General features: G+C 32.5%; 1 protein-coding gene across 5 annotated transcripts in view; it reads left to right on the top strand.

Moving 5' to 3' along the window:
* Nucleotides 1-20,027, top strand: part of LAMA2 (laminin subunit alpha 2) — a 747,833-nt gene that overhangs the window by 479,548 nt on the left and 248,258 nt on the right. For all 5 annotated transcript variants that reach the window (XM_023503203.2, XM_023503202.2, XM_031964285.1 and 2 more), the window contains exons 16-17: nt 324-437; nt 7,736-7,863. In XM_023503203.2, the coding sequence (XP_023358971.1) occupies nt 324-437; nt 7,736-7,863 (242 nt within the window). The remainder of the gene's footprint in view (nt 1-323; nt 438-7,735; nt 7,864-20,027) is intronic.

Raw genomic sequence — 20,027 nt, 5'->3', positions numbered from 1 at the left:
TTTTGTCTTCTGGTTCTTTTCTAGTCTGTAACTCTTACCTTGAAACTGTCATTCTTCCATTCCTCATTTCTCTGCTTTACTTTATCATTTCAGAAGAGAATTCATGCTAATGCTTCCTCTAATTTCACATCTGCCAATAAAACTAAGGTTAGTACAAAGCCTTAAAATCAGGAAAAATAACTCTCCAGTAATGTTTCAATAATTTCTTCCATCTGACAAGTCTGTTTGCTGAACTGGGTTGAAAAACGTTTTTTTTTTTAATATTTAATAAAAAAAATCTATTTATAGCTATCAAATTGACAGAGAAATTCTCTCTCTTGCAGTCTTGTTGGCCTGGGCACAGGCGAGTTAATGGTACAATTTTCGGTGGCATCTGTGAGCCATGTCAATGCTTTGGTCATGCGGAAGCATGTGATGACATCACAGGAGAATGTGTGGTAAGTGTTTCTGCCTTTAGAGACTCTGATTGACAGGGCTGAGATCTGCTCAATATATCCCTGCAATTGAATGACCACCTTTGGGACCTCAAGTACTTGAGGAAAGAAGTGTTTTGACAGAAAAGATCTTTATATTGAACTGCTTTGCAAGTTAAGAATGTCCTTGTATCAGGATGTAGTCGGTTTGACAAATAAGCAAAAAAAAGAGTTTATTCATATTAGTCTCAAGTTTTGAAACAGCATAAACAGAAACATAGATGACATGAGTGATGACAGGGATATATACCCAAAGTCTGAATATAAGATTTCATTCCATTCCTCAATTTATCTGTACACTACATATTCTGTTCAATTGTTAAGCCATTTCTTGAAGCCTATGATGACAGGAAAACAATTATTGAAAGTAGCATTACTCAGTAGAATTTTTATGAACCAGATTGATAAATATGCTTAATTAGGGGTCCACTGTGTTGGTTGTTATTTTGTTGTTTTTTATTAAAAAAAAAAAAAAAAACTAAAGGGCTGAACTAAATAGAAAAGAACACAATTTGTTTTGTTGGTTTTTTCCAAAAATCTAATGTATATTCACAATAGCTGCCTACTTATTCAACAATTAAGTCCATGCCATTATCCAGAAAAAATTCTACCCAGGACAGAGCTCTTTCTTTCCCACTAAGAAGCCTTTTGGTTTGGTGAATTATGCTGAATAGACTGCTCTGATTAACTCAAGGGCATTTTAGTTTTATATTGTCTGACATGGCATGAAGCTTGAAACAACATTTCTCATTTCATTAGTCTTGCAGAAACACAATTTGAGCCAGTGCCAATTTAGCAGGATATCATACTCTCATTTCCCTGCAGAATTTCAGGCAGTCTCTGTATTGTCTGTATTTCTTGATGTTCTTTTTCTAGCTTTTTCCCTCTACTCTCTCACTTAAAGAAAAACTGCTGGGAAAAGTCCAAAATGAAAATTCAGAGGTTTTGCAATGTAATTTGGCATACAGGTTTATTGATGTTCTTCCTATGTCTTCCCATACAAGATTATGTTTAATTGCATTGCGATATAAAACCAAGATCCACTTAATTTGTGGATCAGTAGGTTTTTCATGAATAGAAATGTTAAATCATTTTCACTTTAATTATACTGTAAGTCTTTAAGATGTACCTTAGGAAAAAATATTCTGAGATTTACCTTTAAATGCCTTATTTAAATGCAATAGGAAATACCCACCCTTAACCTGCAATGAATTAAAATGACTAACATTTCTATAGTACTTCAGGGTTGACAGGCAAGCAACTTCAACACAACATTTTAATATAGAAAGCATAACCATAATTGTCTCCATTTTATAGATAAGCAGTCTGAGTCTCAGAGGGGATCATTATAGAAACTTGAATCTGGAGTCAGAGAATTTGCATTTGAACCCTGCCTCAAAATGCTCATTTCTGAGCTTCCCCAAGCCCTAAAATAATGATCCTATTGTTTAATTTTGTCACAAAATTACTAAGTTCCAGCATCATGATTTGAACCCAAATCTGACTCCAAGTCCAGCAATATGTCCATGTCTCCATGCTGCCTTACTAACATAAAATATTATATTACCAAATTCAGAATAATGACTCTAGAAAATTCTTTGTAGAATTAGTTCGAAAGAGATTAATTAATAATGAAAAGGCAAAACTGGTTCAACACTTCCAAAATGTAATCCATGGTGATAGTCTGCTTTACATATAATCTTTCTGGTTGATTAAACTGAATAATTTAACACACACACATATTAAAAACCTTCTAGCATCAAGGCATTATAAATGGGGATGCAAAGAGTAGAAAGAGTCCCTGTCTTCGTGAAACAGATATTCTGCGGGATAAATGCAATAAGCTCATAAACATACATACAAAATTGGATACAAAAATAATTCATGATGGAGAGAGCAATAACAACAGAGGAGCTTAGAAAAGGACTTGAGAATACAAAAGGTGGCACTTGAGCTGTACTTGAAAGGAATCTAGAGATTCCATGAGGCAGAGGTAAAGAAGGAATGCATTATGGATGTGGAAGAACACTTGTGCAAAGGCAAGGAGGTGGAAGATGGACTATGAAAATATGGAAGATAGTTTCGAGGTCAGTTTCACTAGACTGGAGAGTTTTTGGCTAAAGGAACAACAACATAAACTGAGTCTAGAAAGATTAAGTAGAAGCTAGATTATGAAGGGCTCTAAATGAAAGACTGGAAAGTGTGTGTTCTATCCTATAGGCAAGAGGAAGTTCAAAATTTATCTTAGGAGAATGATGTAGTTAGATCTTTGGGGAATATGTATTTAGTAGAAATGAAGAAGATGGATCATAGAGAAGAGACATTATATAGGTAGGCAATCCAGGCACAAGGATGATGTCTTAAATTAAGATAATAGTTGTATGAAGGGAGAGAAGGAGACATACTAAGAAAGATCTTATGGAGGTGGGGTGAGAGAGAAAGAAGAGAAGATAATGTTTCTGAAGCTGTTCAGAAAAAAAGGACCCTGATTCTAGTGTCAGAGAAACTATGTTTAAGTTTTAACTTTGGCACTTCCTTCCTCAGTGACTTTGGACAACTCTTGTGATTTTCTTGGATCTCAGTTTCTTAATGTCAAAAAGAAGAAGTTGAGCCAAATAATCTTTGAGATCCCTTCCCATCTTTAGATTTGTTATCCTTAAAATTGTATGCTTCCATAGCTGTAAGGGTAGTTTTGTCCTCTATACAAATAGAAAAATTCAAAGGAAGGATGTATTTGGGAGAGAGAAAAATAATGAGTTCTATTTTAAAATATTCAATTTGAGATGCTCATGGGATATCCAAGAGATGTCTAGCAGGTATATTTAGATTTCAGGGAATGATTAGGGCTTAAGATATAATTCAGGAATTGCAAGTTATACACTTTCTCATAGCTCTAATAAATAAACCTTTTAGGTACAGATAAAATAACCAAGGGAAACTATGTCAAGAAAAAATAAGTCCCAATACAATGCCTTTGGAGATGTATACAGTTAGTGGGTGGGATGAGAATAGTGATCTAGGAAAAGAGATTAATAAGAAATAATCAAAAAAGTAGGAAGTGTACCAAGAGAATGTTATTATGGTAACCAAAGGGAGAGAAACATTAGAAGAAAGAAGTGATCAAAAGGGGCAAAATTGCAGACAGGTCAAGTAGAACGAGTATTGAGAGAAATCCATTGGATTACCCAGTTAAGAAATTGTTGGAGTCCATTGCCTAGAAAAAAGAAAGTGCTTATTAAGAAAATAGAATGACAATTCTCTTGGTAGGACCTAGACCAATGATTAATAGTGCCAGCAACATTTGGCTACACCATAGAAGAGGGAAAACTCTGAGGAAACTCATGTTTAAAGATAGAGATGGAAATTTAGCATGCAAGAGAAAAATCAAACATAATATGCAGAGAAAGAAAACAAGGAGTGGTTCATCTAGAGCATTTTCTTCTGACTTTTAAGTGTCCTTTAAGTGAAATGAAGATGGAGAAAATTCATCCCACCTAGCTAAATGCTGCTATTCAATTTGGATCATAAAATTTCTGGTGTGAACCACAAAAGGCCAATGTTTGAGTACTCAGAAAAAAGAAATGTTTCACATCAAAGGTATTCTTGCTGTCAAGATTTACACAGCCTTTTGGATTCTGATTATTATTCATGGTGGCTTTTTCAGTGATAGAGAGACATTTTACTGATAGGCTGTTTTTTCCCCTTTTGAAATATGTTTGGAAATGAACTAAAATATCCTCTTGACTTAAGATCAAAGCCCAGATCAGATCCATATAAAAATAATTTTAACTACTATTGCAAAGTAACTTAGGATGCTTTCAGAGCCTCAAACTATCCACATAGGAAGATAATATCACTTCTCATTATTCTATTGAAATACGTGATGGACATTTGATAGATCTATTGAGATTTGGAAATACTTTTTGCCTGAGATTGAGTTAGCAATTCATCCTTTTCTAGGATTGATGTTTATTTCAGTAGGAGCAAGTCTTAATGTTGCAATCATAAAGGAAATTGAAATTTCTAAATTGTTTCAATATTATCTCCATTGCTTATAACATGATATTCAGAGTATCTGAGAAATTGGTGTATGCTATTTCCCCATATACTTGATTTCATAATTAGGAGTGAAAAGGGTTGAAAATGAAATAGGACTCTCAAATAGGCAAGTTTTCAATTTAACTCTGAAAAGGGACTACTTAAGAAGAGAAAAAGAGGCAACTTGGTGGTTCAACAGATAGAGCCCTGGATCTAGCACCAGGAAGAGCTGGATTCAGATTTGACCTCATATAAGTATACTAGTTGTGTAGTCCTGGTAAAGTCATTTAGCCCTGCTGACCTCAATTTCTCATCTACAAAATGGGTGAGAGAAGGAAATGGCAAACCACTCCAATATCTTTGTCAAGAATATCCCAGATGAAGTCATGAAGAATTGGGTATGACTGAAAAGACTGAACAACTATAAAAGCAGAGAAAGAATGCTCTTGATTCCAAAGAGTGTTTTCAAAAAAGCCTCTTAATACTTTATAACCTTTTTGCTTTACTAGTTACACTGTAGTACAAGGAATGATGGATTTGAAGTCAGAGGGCCTGTATTGCAATTATTTAATTATTTAACCTTGGGGGCTTCATTTTCCTCAGCTATAAAATAAGGGAGCTGGACTAAATGGCCTCTATAATCTCTTTCATGAATAAATTCATTATCATGCCTCAGAAATGATAAAATACAAATATTTGTGCCCCTGAATTCAGAAGGGGTTATCTCAACATAGGCTTATGTCTACATCGCTTTTAAAGAACACAAACCTGTATGTGTACTCATCTAATTATTATAATAAATTATTACTTTTGGAAGTAAATAAAATTTGGGCTTATAGCTTCCATATGTCTAATTCCAATTGCTCCTAGTCAAAGTACAGAACTTCCGATTCTCCTACTGAATAATGCTCCCCTGGCCCCCCTTCCTTATACATTATCCCTATTCCACTATCCTTCACCTAAATCTTTAACTCCCCTCATCACATTTAATCATCTGGAGTGCTTCAATAGCATATTAACTAGTTTCCTTGCATCTAGTCGCTACTCCATAAAATCCATAATTAATTAATAAAATGAAATTCTAAAAACATAGGTCTAATAAGAAGCCCTTTACAATCTGATTGCCAGCTATTTTTTTTTGTTTATATATCTCACACACATAGACAAACACACAAATTGGTCTATTTGTTATTCTCTCTAGATAGTACTTCCCCAGCCTCTTCCTCTGCTTCTCTTTTTCTCTCCTTTCTTCCTTCTCCCTTTCTCTCTCTTCCCTTCCATGTCTCCATTTTGGAGTTTCCACTACCCTTAGATACTAAGTTCAGGAACTTTCTAATAAAAAGCCTTTCCTGATCACCCAAATGTTAGTGTTACTTACCCACCACATATTAACACTACTTTGCATGTATTTTCTATTGAATTTTTAAAAATCTTATTCTTCTCTGTGATTTTTCTTCTTCTAGAATATAAGATGCTCAAGGCAGAATTTCTCTCATTTTTATTTCCACATTCCCCGTGGTAAATCCATAGTAATCACTTAACAAATGTTTGTTAATTATTATCTAGATTTAGTTGTCTTAACTTGAACAAGCTGAATAAATAATTAAATATAGAAATCAATAACATTGACATTGATATAAAATCTCTCTAGCATCAATTTTTAATATATATGCATATAGATTTAAAGATAAAATATAATACAACTCTCCAAAATATTCTAATAATGTTGTTCCTAAATATTCATTCTCTCTTAGTTTATTGGATGTAAGGGCTAATTTTTAACATTTGAAAAGGAGGTAAGAAGGAAGAAATATAAAAAGAAAAAGCTTTTCCCACTCTTGCCCACTGCCATCATGCTATCCCCCAGTGAGCCATAAGTCATAAATTCCCAAGCTAAGTGTGGAGACAAATGAGTCAAGGATGGTTTTTCAATTCTAGAAATGGTAGACAGCATTTCTTTCTCTTAATCATCCAAGCAGCTTCAATGTCAGAAGTGTTTCCAGACCCATATAGTCCAATTAAATATTGAAGTGGTGTCTGCCTTAATCTAAGTATAATCTGTTATATTACCTTATAATTTAACTTTAGAGGCATCTTCATTTAAGGCATTACATTTTAAAAATAAATTTTTATTTTAGAATTCTACCTGATTAATGAGTACATTAATGACCTCATCCTGAAGACTATGTGTTCTTAGAAACACACATTTTGATTTCCACATACAAAATTCTTATTTCTTAATAGGATTTATCCATGTTCTAATATACATGACCTCAAATACCACAGAAAGCCATGAATTTTTGCCGAAATTGCTTTCATTTAGCTTCAGAAAATTTACTGAACTCTGCCATGTCCTGATTGGCTCTAATATTTCATCATTCTTTACAAGTTACAACCTTATTTTTTTCATAAACATACAAAATTTTCTGTTTCCTCAAGTAAATTTTTCTTTCTAAGCTCCAGAATGTTTAAAGCATTACATAAATAAAGGATCATTAGATAACCACACTTTGAATAAGAAAAGATGGTAATGCTTCCAGCATTTATCACAGCGCCTGAAATGTAATAAGGACTTTGTAAATGCTTGTTGACTTTCATATAGGTAATATAAAGTATTTTATATTAGCATATAATCTGGGCTTCCAATGTCAATGAAAACACATTGCTGTTCTAATTTTTCAGTCGTTTCCATCTCTTCTTGACCCCATCTGGAATTTTCTTAGCAAAAATGCTGGAGTGGTCTGCCATCTCTCCAGCACATTTTACAGATGAGGAAACCAAGGCAAAAATAAGGGACTCGTCCAGAACCACATAGTGTCTAAGGCTAGATGATGCTATATCCATTTCACCACTTGGCTGCCTAAACATAAGTGAATTCATCATTGAAGTATGAAATTATAATCTAACTAAATGTCCATAAACTCTTTCTAATCAATTCATTGTCTTAATATAAATGAGTGAAATGGAGTAAAATGAAATTTTTATAAAGAAAATAATAAATGGACAATTTTTAAAAAGGCAGAACGATAAAATATCATTTCTAAGTAGGATATTAACTCTCATGTCTGTTCTGTTTTATTGATAGAGTAACTATTAAATATATAATACTTAAATTTTTTCTCTGGCAAGGTTCATGTAGGCTAGATGATTTAATAAATCAAATTGGAGCCCTAGTTTGAATTTTTGCTATCCATATCATAAACTAACATATTTTTTCCCCTCAGGGATGCAAAGACCATACAGGTGGTCCATATTGCAATAGATGTCTTCCTGGTTTCTATGGGGATCCTACTAAAGGAACTACTGAGGACTGTCATCCTTGTGCCTGTCCATTAAACATACCATCTAATAAGTAAGTTGCATGACATATCTACTTCATTATTTTGGCATCCAGTTACTAAATTGGTATTATAGTAGGGATGTGTGCATGTGTGTGTGTGTAAAAGGGAAAATAGAGTATTAATATAAAAAATATGTTTCCTCTTTTCTATATATATATATATATATATATAAATGAATTTTCTTTTTTAAAAATGTATTGCTTTGATAATTATGAAATTAACATATAATTCTGAATTTAGTTTTCAGCTTAAATATTTAAAATAAATATTCAATGGCCTTTAAGTAATTGTTAATTTTTTTTTCAAAATAGCACATGAAATTTCTAAAGTTTCTAAAATTAAATGTGTATTCTTTGTGGCATTTACATTTTGGCACAACTTTTAGTCTGTGTTTACCTAAGCAAAAGAATTTTGGCTATAAAATTCTCATTTCAGATTATTTCTGAAAGGATGGTTTGTAAGCAACAATTTCCATGTTTACTTGCTTCACCCACTAATATACTTTCTGGTCTGGAAAAAAAAATCAAACTTAACTTATTGTTTCCAGTTATAGACCTATTAATGTCATTAATTGATCATTAGAATTATCATTTACTTAAATATCTTTATCCCCAATAAAAAGAATCTAATTATTAGAATTTTTCACAGGGATTCCTAAGCAATTTTTATGTTATAACATATATTATATGTTAATTCCCTGTGGCAAGTTGGTAAAGCCTATGGAACCCTTCTTAGAATAATATTTTTAAATGTATAAAATAAAATACTTAGGGATACAAAGGAAGGCAATTATATTGAAATACACTTATAAAAACATTAAACCAAAAATGGCAACAAGTTAAGATTATCGGTTAAAGTTAAGGCTAAGAATGTTTAGCTGGTGATGTTCCTTGTTTTCCCATTATTTCCCATCAGAGAATTTTGGATTTAAAAAAGAATTTAGGGAAAAAAATTGTTCCTCCATATTATCCTCATACTTAGACTTCTGCCAATTGATTTTTGATATCTATTTGGGTAGCATGGCAAGAATAATACTTTGAGCAAAGTAATGCTGAATGTTATTACATTTCTTTTATTGAGTAGCATATTTTTTAATTTGACATACCTTTGCTTATACTGGATTACTTTCAAAGAATTCATCTGAGCAATGACAGAAATTTAAACAAAGTTCTACGCATGCTGTTTAACATAATAAATTATTAAATTTATTTCATATGTGATAGATTTTTTTAACCTAAAAGGTTCATGGCCAATGGCTTATTCATTCAATTAAATTCATCTAGCATTTAGTGAATACTTTGTGCAAAGTGCTAAAACACTAAGGATACACATAGAAGGGAAAGACACTCTCTGCCTTAAGTCTACCTTCCATTATATCCTTCTCAGTGACTGACTGGCACAAGACTTTTCATGCATGTAACTAGTAGATGTATAATAATATGCCTTCCAAGAGGCTCGTGATAATATGATTACCACTTGTAAGAAAATGCCACACCACCATTGCTCCCACCAGGATGAGAAAAAAATAATACCTGATATTAATGCTGGAAACTTTATGAAGTGTTTTACATATGTCTCAATCTATTCTCACAACTACACTGTGAAATAACTTATAATATTAGATAAGTTAGATCTATTGATGATTTCATCAATTCAACATTTATATAGGAATTTAAGAGATGCTTTATTTACATGTATTATCTCATATGAGCAATCCTGTAATGTGTCTTACTTAATAGTCTCATTTTAGAAATGAGAGAACAGAGACTAAAAGATATTAAAGTGATTTGCCCAGAATTACTTAGCTAACAAGTGTTTGAGATAGAATTCCAATTCAGGTTTTCCTGACTCCCAGGATTGTATCCACTCTATGATATTTGTTTGTTGAATTCAATTTCATTTTCCTCAATGGAATTGGACTAGGAATAAATAGCAATTTTTTTAAAAATATCAATAAATATCACAGCCCATTTTTATACATAAAAAGGGAGGACATGAATAATATTTTCTATCTACAATAAAAGAAGTTAAGTTTGTAAATTATCACTATTCATTACAATGGGTCTTAGGAACTAAATGATTATAATTCTAAGAAGCACTTTAATTAAAAATGCTTAGAAAAGTGCTATCATGTAGATGTTTTATTTGCATATGAGAATATACAAATATGAAAAGTTTTAACCAAAAAAAAAGGAAATACATAAAAAATAAGGTAAGCTATTTTCTTTAAAACTATTCATTTTGTATCATTTCTGCTATAGCCTGAATTTCTAGCTTTAGTGAATACAAAGTTTTTTCATTTTATACATAGGCCAAACTACATAAGAATAGAAGCTATCTCAAGTTGGTCAAAAGGTTGAAAATTTGTTTATTTTTTTATTTTATGTATGCCGCTTAGAAACAGATTTTCCTTGGTGATTTATCCATTTAATCCATGCTCATTAATCTTAGGAATCAAAATAATTTTGTCCCGAATTTCTTAGATAATATTTCTACAAATGTGCATACATACACATATATGGGAATTTTATAGACATGATTATTGCAAAATAGGTATATAGACAAATACATATTTCAGCTTTACATGTAATCAGGGCTTGTACTTTCAGAAACTGATTCCTTCATCTTAGATTATTTGGCATGCTCAAAGCAAAGCCCTGCTTACTTACTCACATGCATCATCTGCATCAATAATTTACAAGTATTCACTATTTGTCTCTCTCATGTGTGATATATATCTACTGTATAAATAAAAAGAAAAATATTATATCTACAACTTCAAACAAACAAAATTACAAAATTTTAGTCCAAAATGTGAAAGTTAAAATATCAGAAAACAGCATTATGTAATAATAGTAAGAATAATAATAGCTACTTGTATTTATAAAGTGGTTTAGAGATTACAAAGTGTTTTATAAAAAACATATGCTATATTGTTTGAACTTCAGAAGAAAATCCTGTGAAGTAGACGCTATTGTTATACCCATTTTTTCAGGTGAGGATACTGAGGCAGAGGTTAAATGACTTGCTCAGTCACACAATGTGTCAGAGACAGAGTTTGAACCTAGAGCTCACTGTCTCCACATCCATTTATCTATCTATGGTGCCACGTAATTGCCTGGCTATAGAAGAAAAAAATCTCAAATTTTGGAATATGTTTTTCCATTTTTACTAAATATAAAGCTTCATACATCTTGAATGTAGAATGAAAGATACATAGAACATTCTTCAGCCTTTAAAGCTGGATTTGAAGTTAGAAAATATGAGTTTTAATTTACCATTGACCATCTCTGTGTTGTCATTTAACTCCTTGGGCCTCAGTTTCCTAATCCATTAAATAAATGAATTGAGCTATAGATGCTAGCTATCCTAGCTAGCTATAGCTAGCTATAGGATGCTATAGGAGAGCTATAGCTATAGGAGAGCTATAGATGATCTCAAATATTCCCTCCAGCCAAAATTATAGAATCCAATAAGCTCAGAATGTGATTAAAGATAGAACAGTAGATATAATGGATAGCTGTATATTTTAAGGAATTATAATGGGATAAAGATAACCAGATTGGTGCCAGATACACAGTAGTCATTCAGTTTTACTTAGTAACTATTATTATCATTACCACCTCACTCTCTCTGAGCCTATGCATCCTCTTCTGTAAAATGAAAATAATATTTAATGTACCTACCTTACAAAATTATTGTAAGGAAACAAATTATAGAAAATATTTTGCAACTTTTAAAGCACTATACGGTGCTTTAGCTATTGTTAGCTATTATCATTATTCATTTTAATCCATGGTGAAAAGTTGAAAGACACATTTTGGCCTTGCATGAAAGTAAAGGGACAGGTAAAATAAGAAATAAGTGAATTCACTTTGTATATGTAAGATTTTAGTTGCATTTTGTATTAAATTCTGTGGGACAACCCCAAGCTCATGCTGAATTCTTCACAAAATATACATATACAAAATGGACACACGATCTGTATCACAAATAGGAATGTTCTTTACAATGAGGTAAATCAAAATCTGCCCATTCTGTGTAATTGTTGTCCTTGTCCTCCCATAGGTCCCACCATTTACCCAGCACACCTGATTCTATTCTCTCTTTATCTTATCAGCACTTTGGTAGAATGATAGAATGCTAAATCTAGAGTTGGTTAAGACCTTAAAAGCCTTTCAGAGGAGAAACTTGATGCCCAGGGAAACTAAGTGATTTGCCTAATGTTTCAAAAATAATAAATATGCTCTGAAGCTAAGTGCTCTGAAGAGCCAATTCTATCTTTTGGAACCTACAGGCTGTATAGCCCTCATTCTCACCGCCTATTTAATCAACTTATTTTCTTCTTTTACAAAATAATCATTTTTCCTTGACAACATCCCTTCTTCATCGTTCCTTATTTATCATATGCCACGATTTACAAAACTTCACCAAATACTCTTTACTAATTGCCTTTTTTTTTTAATTATTTTTAAAGTTTTGAGTTCCAATTCTATCTTCAGGTGATAAGCTATTAGATATAGCTTATTACTTGTATATTCTAATTATATTTAGATGCAATTTGTTTTTTGTACAAACGTCTAAAAGGCTTTACCAAATAGGAAAAGCTGAATTATTTTGCTACAGAAAAAGGCCATTTTTTACATACAAGATCCCTCTTTCCCCTGACCCCATCATTTGCTCAGGATTGGGGCAGAGTAGAGAATTGACTGATCCTTCACAATTTGGCCTCATACCCAAATCCACCAAGGTGCCACCTGTTACTTTTCAACATTGGAAGATAGTGTCTTCTGGGCCAGAAAATCCTTAGTCCTACATGGCATTTTAGTTGGTAATCCAGGAAGTGGCACTCTTTCCCCCTGAGCTTGCCAACGAGAGTTAAGTGACACTTCTCTGGAATGGCTATGTAATCACCAGCAATCTCCCTATTCTGCCTCTTCCTGTCCCAGCACAGTGAGCTGTATATTCTGGCCAAATCCGAAGTCAAAGTCACTCCATTTTCCAGCCTAAATTCACTGGGGAAATTATCCTCATTCATGATTATCTCCTTTCTTTCTCCCTCTGTGAGTGTTATTATTTTCACTGCTAGGGAAATGTCATATTCCACCCTGGAGATGACTACAATTTCAGTAGTAGGAGGAGTGGTTTCTCAGTTTCCATAGAACAGAGATTTCCTGAACTCGGTGGTTTTGTTTAAATGCATCCTGTCCAATTTTCATATTGACAAAAGCTTTAAAAATGGTTATTTCTCATCACTAGTTGAAGGCCAGAGTTGGGAATAGTGGAATGAGGCCCTGAATTCCAGTCTATCCTTTCCTAGGGGTTTGTTTCCAGACTTGTACAGTGGCTGCCCCTCTACTCACATGATTGCTAGAAAGCTGTTTTTTTTTTTTTTAAGTGTGTCTGGTTGTGAAATATATAAAGAAATTTACAAATAGGAGTTGATACAATTTAGATTTTTTCTTAAATTCTGGCAAACTAGACCCTTTCTTTTTTTGCTTTACACTTTATACTTTTTCTATAAAAAGTAATTCAAGATCTGAAATATATATATTTCACTGATAGCATTCCATAAATATTTCAGGAGCAGCAAATTGTTTATGAAACTAGCCCTTGCCTAGAAGTTTAGGAACCATATTCTAGTCTTAGTTTTGCCACTAAATCTAACTTTGGGCTAATGAATTCACCCCTGTAGGCTTCAGTTTCTTCATCTTTTAAAAAAAGAGACTCCTGGGATTTGGAGCTGAAAAAAAAATAAAAAAAAACCTTGAGATCATTTCATTTAAATAATCAGAAATGTTAAAGGACACCCAAAATCACACAGCTTCTAAGTTGTAAGTCCAGGATTCAAAGCCAAACTCTTCTAACATATTTGCCAGTAGCCACATCTATATGATTTTTCCTAAATAGAATGAAAATATTTTATTATTATTTTGTCATTGGTAACAGATGAATGCCATAGAAACACCAAAATTAATTCCATTCAATTAACTAACATTTAGAAGCACTAACACCTACACGTCTTTTATAGTTTGAAAAAAAATTAACATTATTGCATTTGGTCACTTCAACAAGAAAAAGCTGCAAGCATTTTTAATAAGATAACTAAGTTTGAGAGAGTTTAAGGCCCTTGCCCAGAATAAATTTCTAAGATTAGATTTGCACCTAGATATGAGTCTGATATACCATATAATGTGTCACTGTGCTTCTTAAAATGTCTATTCAAAGAACTAGGTCAAATAGTGTTTGACTAAAAACATGGCCCCTCCCCTCATGGAGTTTACAATCCAATAGAGATTATATAACATATCCACAAATAACTGAATATAAAATTCTACATGAATATACAAAAGTGTTGTGTGAAATCTAAAGGGAAAAAGATCATTGTGGCTAGAGACAAGTAGATGAAGTGGTGCAGTGCAGAATTCCAAGTAAAAGAGGAAAATCACCAAGATTCAGAGGAAAGCCTCTGGAGACAAGGCATAATCCAATTGTTTAGAATATAGAGTAAATCAGAAGAAGTAGTATGGCCCAGTGAAAATACAATAACAGCAATATTGTTTTAAGAACAATTTTGAGTGAATAAGTTATTTTAACTATTATAAATACCCAAGTTAACCATAAAGGACATATAAAGAAAGATTCTGTATGCATCTTAAGAAAGAATTGATAGATATAAGCATAGAAAATTTTATACATATAAAATATATATTGTGTGTATATATACACATGTGTGTATGTATACATATGTGTCTTCATACATATTATGTGTGTGTGTGTGTGTGTGTAGAGAGAGAGAGAGAGAGAAAGAGTAGTCATTGCTAGGGCAAAGGAGAACGGAAGAAAAAAGGAGAAAAAATACATGATAACTTCATTTTTTTTTTTTTTTTGCTGAGGCAATTGGGGTTAAGTGGCTTGCCCAAGGTCATACAGCTAAGAAGTATTGAGTGTCTGGGGCCACATCTGAACTCAGGTCTTCCTGACTTCAAGGCTAGTGCTCTATCCATTGCACCACCTAGCTGGCTCAATAACTTCATTTTATAATAAGGAGTAACAATTTGTATATAGTAGATTTACTGTTTCATGTGCAATCATCTTTATTATACTGACATGGAAATTCTTGTCTCAGAACCATTTCTCTTTGAAACCTATCAAAGACGATAAGAATGAAATAACAATTTATAATGATGTAAGGCTATGTTATATGATACTTTAAAATATTAACATTTATTTTACAAATGTCATTCATGAGCTTTGCAACAAACCTATGTTTTAGATATTAAAAATTTTATCCCAATTTTACAGAAGAGGAAAATGAGGTTAATTGACCCACAGTCACATAGATAAGATGATGTAACTCCAATATCACTAACTCCTACTGGACATTTTAAATTGGTTTCCTTGAACCCATTTTAAAATTCATTGTGTTTAAAACTATCTCACCTTTTTCCTAAAATCCCCTTTCATTTTGCCCATTTCTTTTGAGAGCCAGATCATCCTTTCCTTTATACAGTTGAAGCATCAATGTCATTTTTGGCTTTTCACTCTCACCCCTGTTTTTAAACAGTTGTCACATCTTCTCTTTTATTATATAATCTCTCATATCTTTTTTCTACTGAAGCAACTATCACTGTAGTTTGGGCCCCCTCATTTCTCACCTTCAGTATTGCTATAGATTTCTAGTTGTCTTCCCTGCTTAAAATCTCTCTTTATTACAATCCATCCTCTATGCAGATGCCACAATAATTTTCCTTTAGCAGAAGTCTCATCATGACATTTTCCTACTCAATAAACACTAGTGCCTACCTAGAATCTCTGGTACAATAATATAATTGGTGTTTCATATGCAATCATCTTCTTTATTATACTGACATGGAAATTCTTGTTTTATTCCATAAATTAAAAATAAAATAAGTTTTTTTTAAATTACCCTTAATTTCTGTAAAATGGGGGTATCATATTAGATAGCAAGTGAAGTCCCTTCAAGCTCTAGATTTAAAAAATCAGTATGACATAAGGCATTTCCTCCCTAGCCTTTTAATAGTGTGAGGCTGGAAAATCTAGAATTACAGACAAAGGAATCTTAACATTATTGGGCATTTACAGTTGTTCATAATGACTTTATTCTAGGTTTATAGCTTTATAGTTATGTAATCATAGTATTCCCCTTCCCACAATTTGCAATCTAGCAATCTACTCTTCTGCTTTTTCTTTATTCTTAACTCTCTATTGCTTATCTTCATGCTTTTGCACGAGCTGTTCCCCAGATTTTAAATGTACTGTCTTCTCAACTCATCCTCTTAGAATCTCAAGTTTTGGTGTTTTTTTTTTTTTTTTTTTTTTTTTAAGAATCAGCTCAAGTTCTGACATCTAGATAAAATCTGTCTTAATCCCTAAAAATTCTGGAGCCCAAATTGCTGTGTATCAATTTAGTTCTATTTTTCATATACCTATCTTTGACCATGTTCTCTCCCATATTAGAATGTAAATATTCTTCAGTATGCTGTGCTGTACCTGGTACTTAACAAATTCTTGTTGACTGATAAATAACTAGTCAGCAGTGGGATTTGAACCCATATTTAACCTGATTCCAACTTCTTCCCTGTAGACTAATAAGGGCATCAGGAGCCAACTCTCATTATTGGAACCTATGTTATGTTTCTTCTTTTCAAATCAATAAAGGCTAGCAATTCTGTAATTGAGTAAGGAAGAAAATCCATTTTTCACCCCTCCTTCATCCTCTCCAGGAATACTACAGTTTGTGCTTGGATCATTTTTACATCAATGTCTTGAAGATACCACTGGGAATAATAGTATTTAAAAATTATATCATTAGAATGGTAGCTGCAACTTTACTGGAAAAGTATCACTTTCTTCTTCCCACCACATGAATGCTTCTTGAATTTTGCGTGCCACACATATATCATAGTATAAGCTGTATATTACCTGTCTGTTCCTGGGGAAAGATAGCAACCTCCTCCCTTTCCACTCTTTTTATACTTCCTCCCCAACACATACTTTTCAATACAGTGTCACTAGTCTCCTGGGTTGTTTTGTGAACAAGAGAATACATCTCTTCTCTCTGAGCATTTACTCTGAAAATGCCTGGAAATGCTCTCCCTCTGTTTCACCTAGTGATCTCCCAGGCTTTCCCTAAGTTCCAATTAAAATCCTTCCTTCTACAGAAAGTTTTCCCCAATCCCCATTAATTCCAGTGTCTTTCTTCTATTAATTATTCTCTATTTACCCTGTACATTTTGCTTGCTCTGTGTATATGTGTATAGAACATATTGTCTCCCCTATTAGATGGTAAACTTTTTGAAGCAGAGACTCTTTTGCCTCTCTTTTTTAAATCTCCAATGCTGAGCACAGTGTCAAGCATGTAGTAGGTACTTAATAAATGTTTATTGATTGATATGACCCACAAGAAAGAAATTAAAGAGCCTGAAGAGTTTTAGACTGTGTGGAAGCTAAATAAATGAATGAAAAATCAATTATTAATCAGTTACTAAGTACTGTGCTAAGTGTTGAAGATAAAAATAAAAAAGTAAGGTCTCTTCTCTCAAGGAAATCGCATTCTAATGGGAGCTAATTATAAAAGAGGTTTCAGCTGCAGTTCAGATGGATCATTCCGATTGCCCTTAGGGTACATCAGCAAAGCAGAGGGTAGTATACATTCTTTAATATCATTTCTATGAATAAAATTATATCCATTTTAATGTTGAATCATTGAAAGTATCAAGATTCTTTATGAGAAGACTTTTATTTACTGGGTCTTCAGTGTAGACAGAGGTCACTGCATCTACAAAAGCATTTGTCAAGTTTCATCTCTACATAAAAGTGGAACTTTCTTCAAAAAGATGGACAGGAAGTGCCAGACATAGTGATAATCCATTGGTATCACAAAAATGAAATGAATTCTAACTTAAACAAGAAGTGACTAGTTAGTACTGAGATTCCTAAGTCAGCTGTTCACAATTTGACAATTAACTTGTCAAAGTAAATATTAAAATCAATACCAAATTAGAAGAATAAAAATGAGAAAAAGATATGGTTTTCAATTAGAATAACTCCAATATAATCTATTTAAACATGCTGTTGAGTCAAAAAAATTAAAAATAGCCCATGCACACACACACACACAAAACAGATCTCAAAAGAAACTATCATCAATTAAAAAAAAAAAACTTGTTATTCTTACCAAGTAAAGACTTTATAACTCGGGGAAATATTTATCTAAAATACAAATTTGGCTATTAAATCATATGCAGGTGAATGATGGAAGATTATAAGCAGTACCATCGCCCAAATTAGCAAATTGCAATGAAAGAACAAAAAAATTTAAAGAAAGAATGATGGGAGATCCAATTAAATCATATCATCCCCAAAATAGTTAAGGGTGAAAATAGAAAGAGTACAATAAACATATGGAAAATGGAATCAATTTTTCAAGATTATAATAATTATTCTCTCCATAATTAACAGTGAAGTCACCACTTTTGGATTCTAATAGTCACTGATGATGTAGATTTCTATCCAGTATGGGTTGAAATAAATGGCTTTTGAGGTCTTTTATTTCTAGGTTCTGTGATATTTCCCCATATTACAGAAGAGAAAACTGAGACTCATCATAGACCACTTCTTTAAAGATTTTTGTTATTGTTTTGTTGAGTTCAGGAAAGTATTGCTTTGATAGTTTGATTTGTCTTGCATTCAAACTGCAAATTAACTTTAGAAGAATAATCATTTGTATTATGTTAGCACAGTCTGGCCTCAAGTATTAAATATTCTTCCAGCTATTTATTTGGAGAAACAAAAGAGCTAAAAGGGGAAAATAATAGTTAAGGATGAAGAGATAATAGTACTTCAAGCCTCAAACTATTATAAAACAACTGTCTTTAAAATTATTTGCTGTTGGCTAAATGAATAGAAAAAAATAGACCAGTATAATCTGGGGAGAATCAGAAACAATGGAACTCAACTTCATGTTTGATCAATGGAAAACACATTTTACTTAGGAAAGAACTTCCTATTTGTTAAAGACTGCTGAGAAAAGTGGGAAGTGGTCCAGCAAAAATCATATTAAGACCAACTTCTTGAACTATACCCCACACTAAATTCAAGATGGCTATGTGATATATGGTATAGGAAAGATCCTATCCCCCCAAATTTTTAATTTACTTTTCACAAGTACAGGTAGGAAGTATTTTCATAATGAAACACAGCACAGAGTCAATTTACAAAAGACCAATAAAATATGGAATATACCAAAAAACATTTTTGATAAAGGTACGAGAAAAGGAAAGCAGTATTTTGCAAACTACGTAACTAGGTGCCAAGCACATCTTTACAATCATACCACTAACTGAAAGGTAGAGAGAATGCAACATCACACTGAGCTTATTGGTTTTGGGAAAAAAAATTAATTGTTGTGAAAAAAAACCTTCATCTTAAAGGTTCTTTTCCAGCAAGGTATCCCATATGTACATTTTAAAGTCATATAAACTTCCGAGAGAGAGAGAGAGAGAGAGAGAGAAATCCAAAGATTATGTTTGAAATATTATTACTAATTGGAATAGAAATATAAAGATGTTATTTAAGTTCATCCAAAGAATCAGAGGCAAAACTAAGATTAAAATTTAGTTCTAAGTTTAAAGTCATTTCTTTAATTCATTAATCTATGCAGTCATTATTGAATTGTCCTATCATATTTAAAAATGAATAAATCTAATTAAGAGAAAAAAAGATAGAAGAAATCTTACTTGCTTTCTTTCCAGTATTCAATTTATTAAAAGTTAAAGCAGAAATATACCCTTACTCTTTCTTAAAATATTTCCTAGTACTGAATGCACATTATAAAAATGTATTTGTGAACATTTTTACCTCCACATACATAGGCAACATATGTGCAATGCTAATACCAACCCCCAAATATCACAAAGAAGGAGTTGTCCAAAATATCTAATAAATCAAGCTGCACCATTTTTGTGTTCAAATAGATTTATCTAATGAGAAAAATCTGTGGCCTTAAGTTTTTCCAGGTCTTGAGCATCCAAAAAAAGGCAGCTGTACATTCTTGCTTGTTTTTGGTGATCACAAACTCAGCTAAGTCTAGTCACATAATAACATGTCACAAGGATACTGCCCTCCACTGAGCTATATTCATGTCTGCAGA

The sequence above is a fragment of the Sarcophilus harrisii genome, chromosome 4, assembly GCF_902635505.1.
Source record: "Sarcophilus harrisii chromosome 4, mSarHar1.11, whole genome shotgun sequence".
Lineage (NCBI taxonomy): Eukaryota > Metazoa > Chordata > Mammalia > Dasyuromorphia > Dasyuridae > Sarcophilus > Sarcophilus harrisii.
Note: the sequence above shows the minus strand (reverse complement) of the source record. Positions and strands in the feature narration are given on the sequence as shown.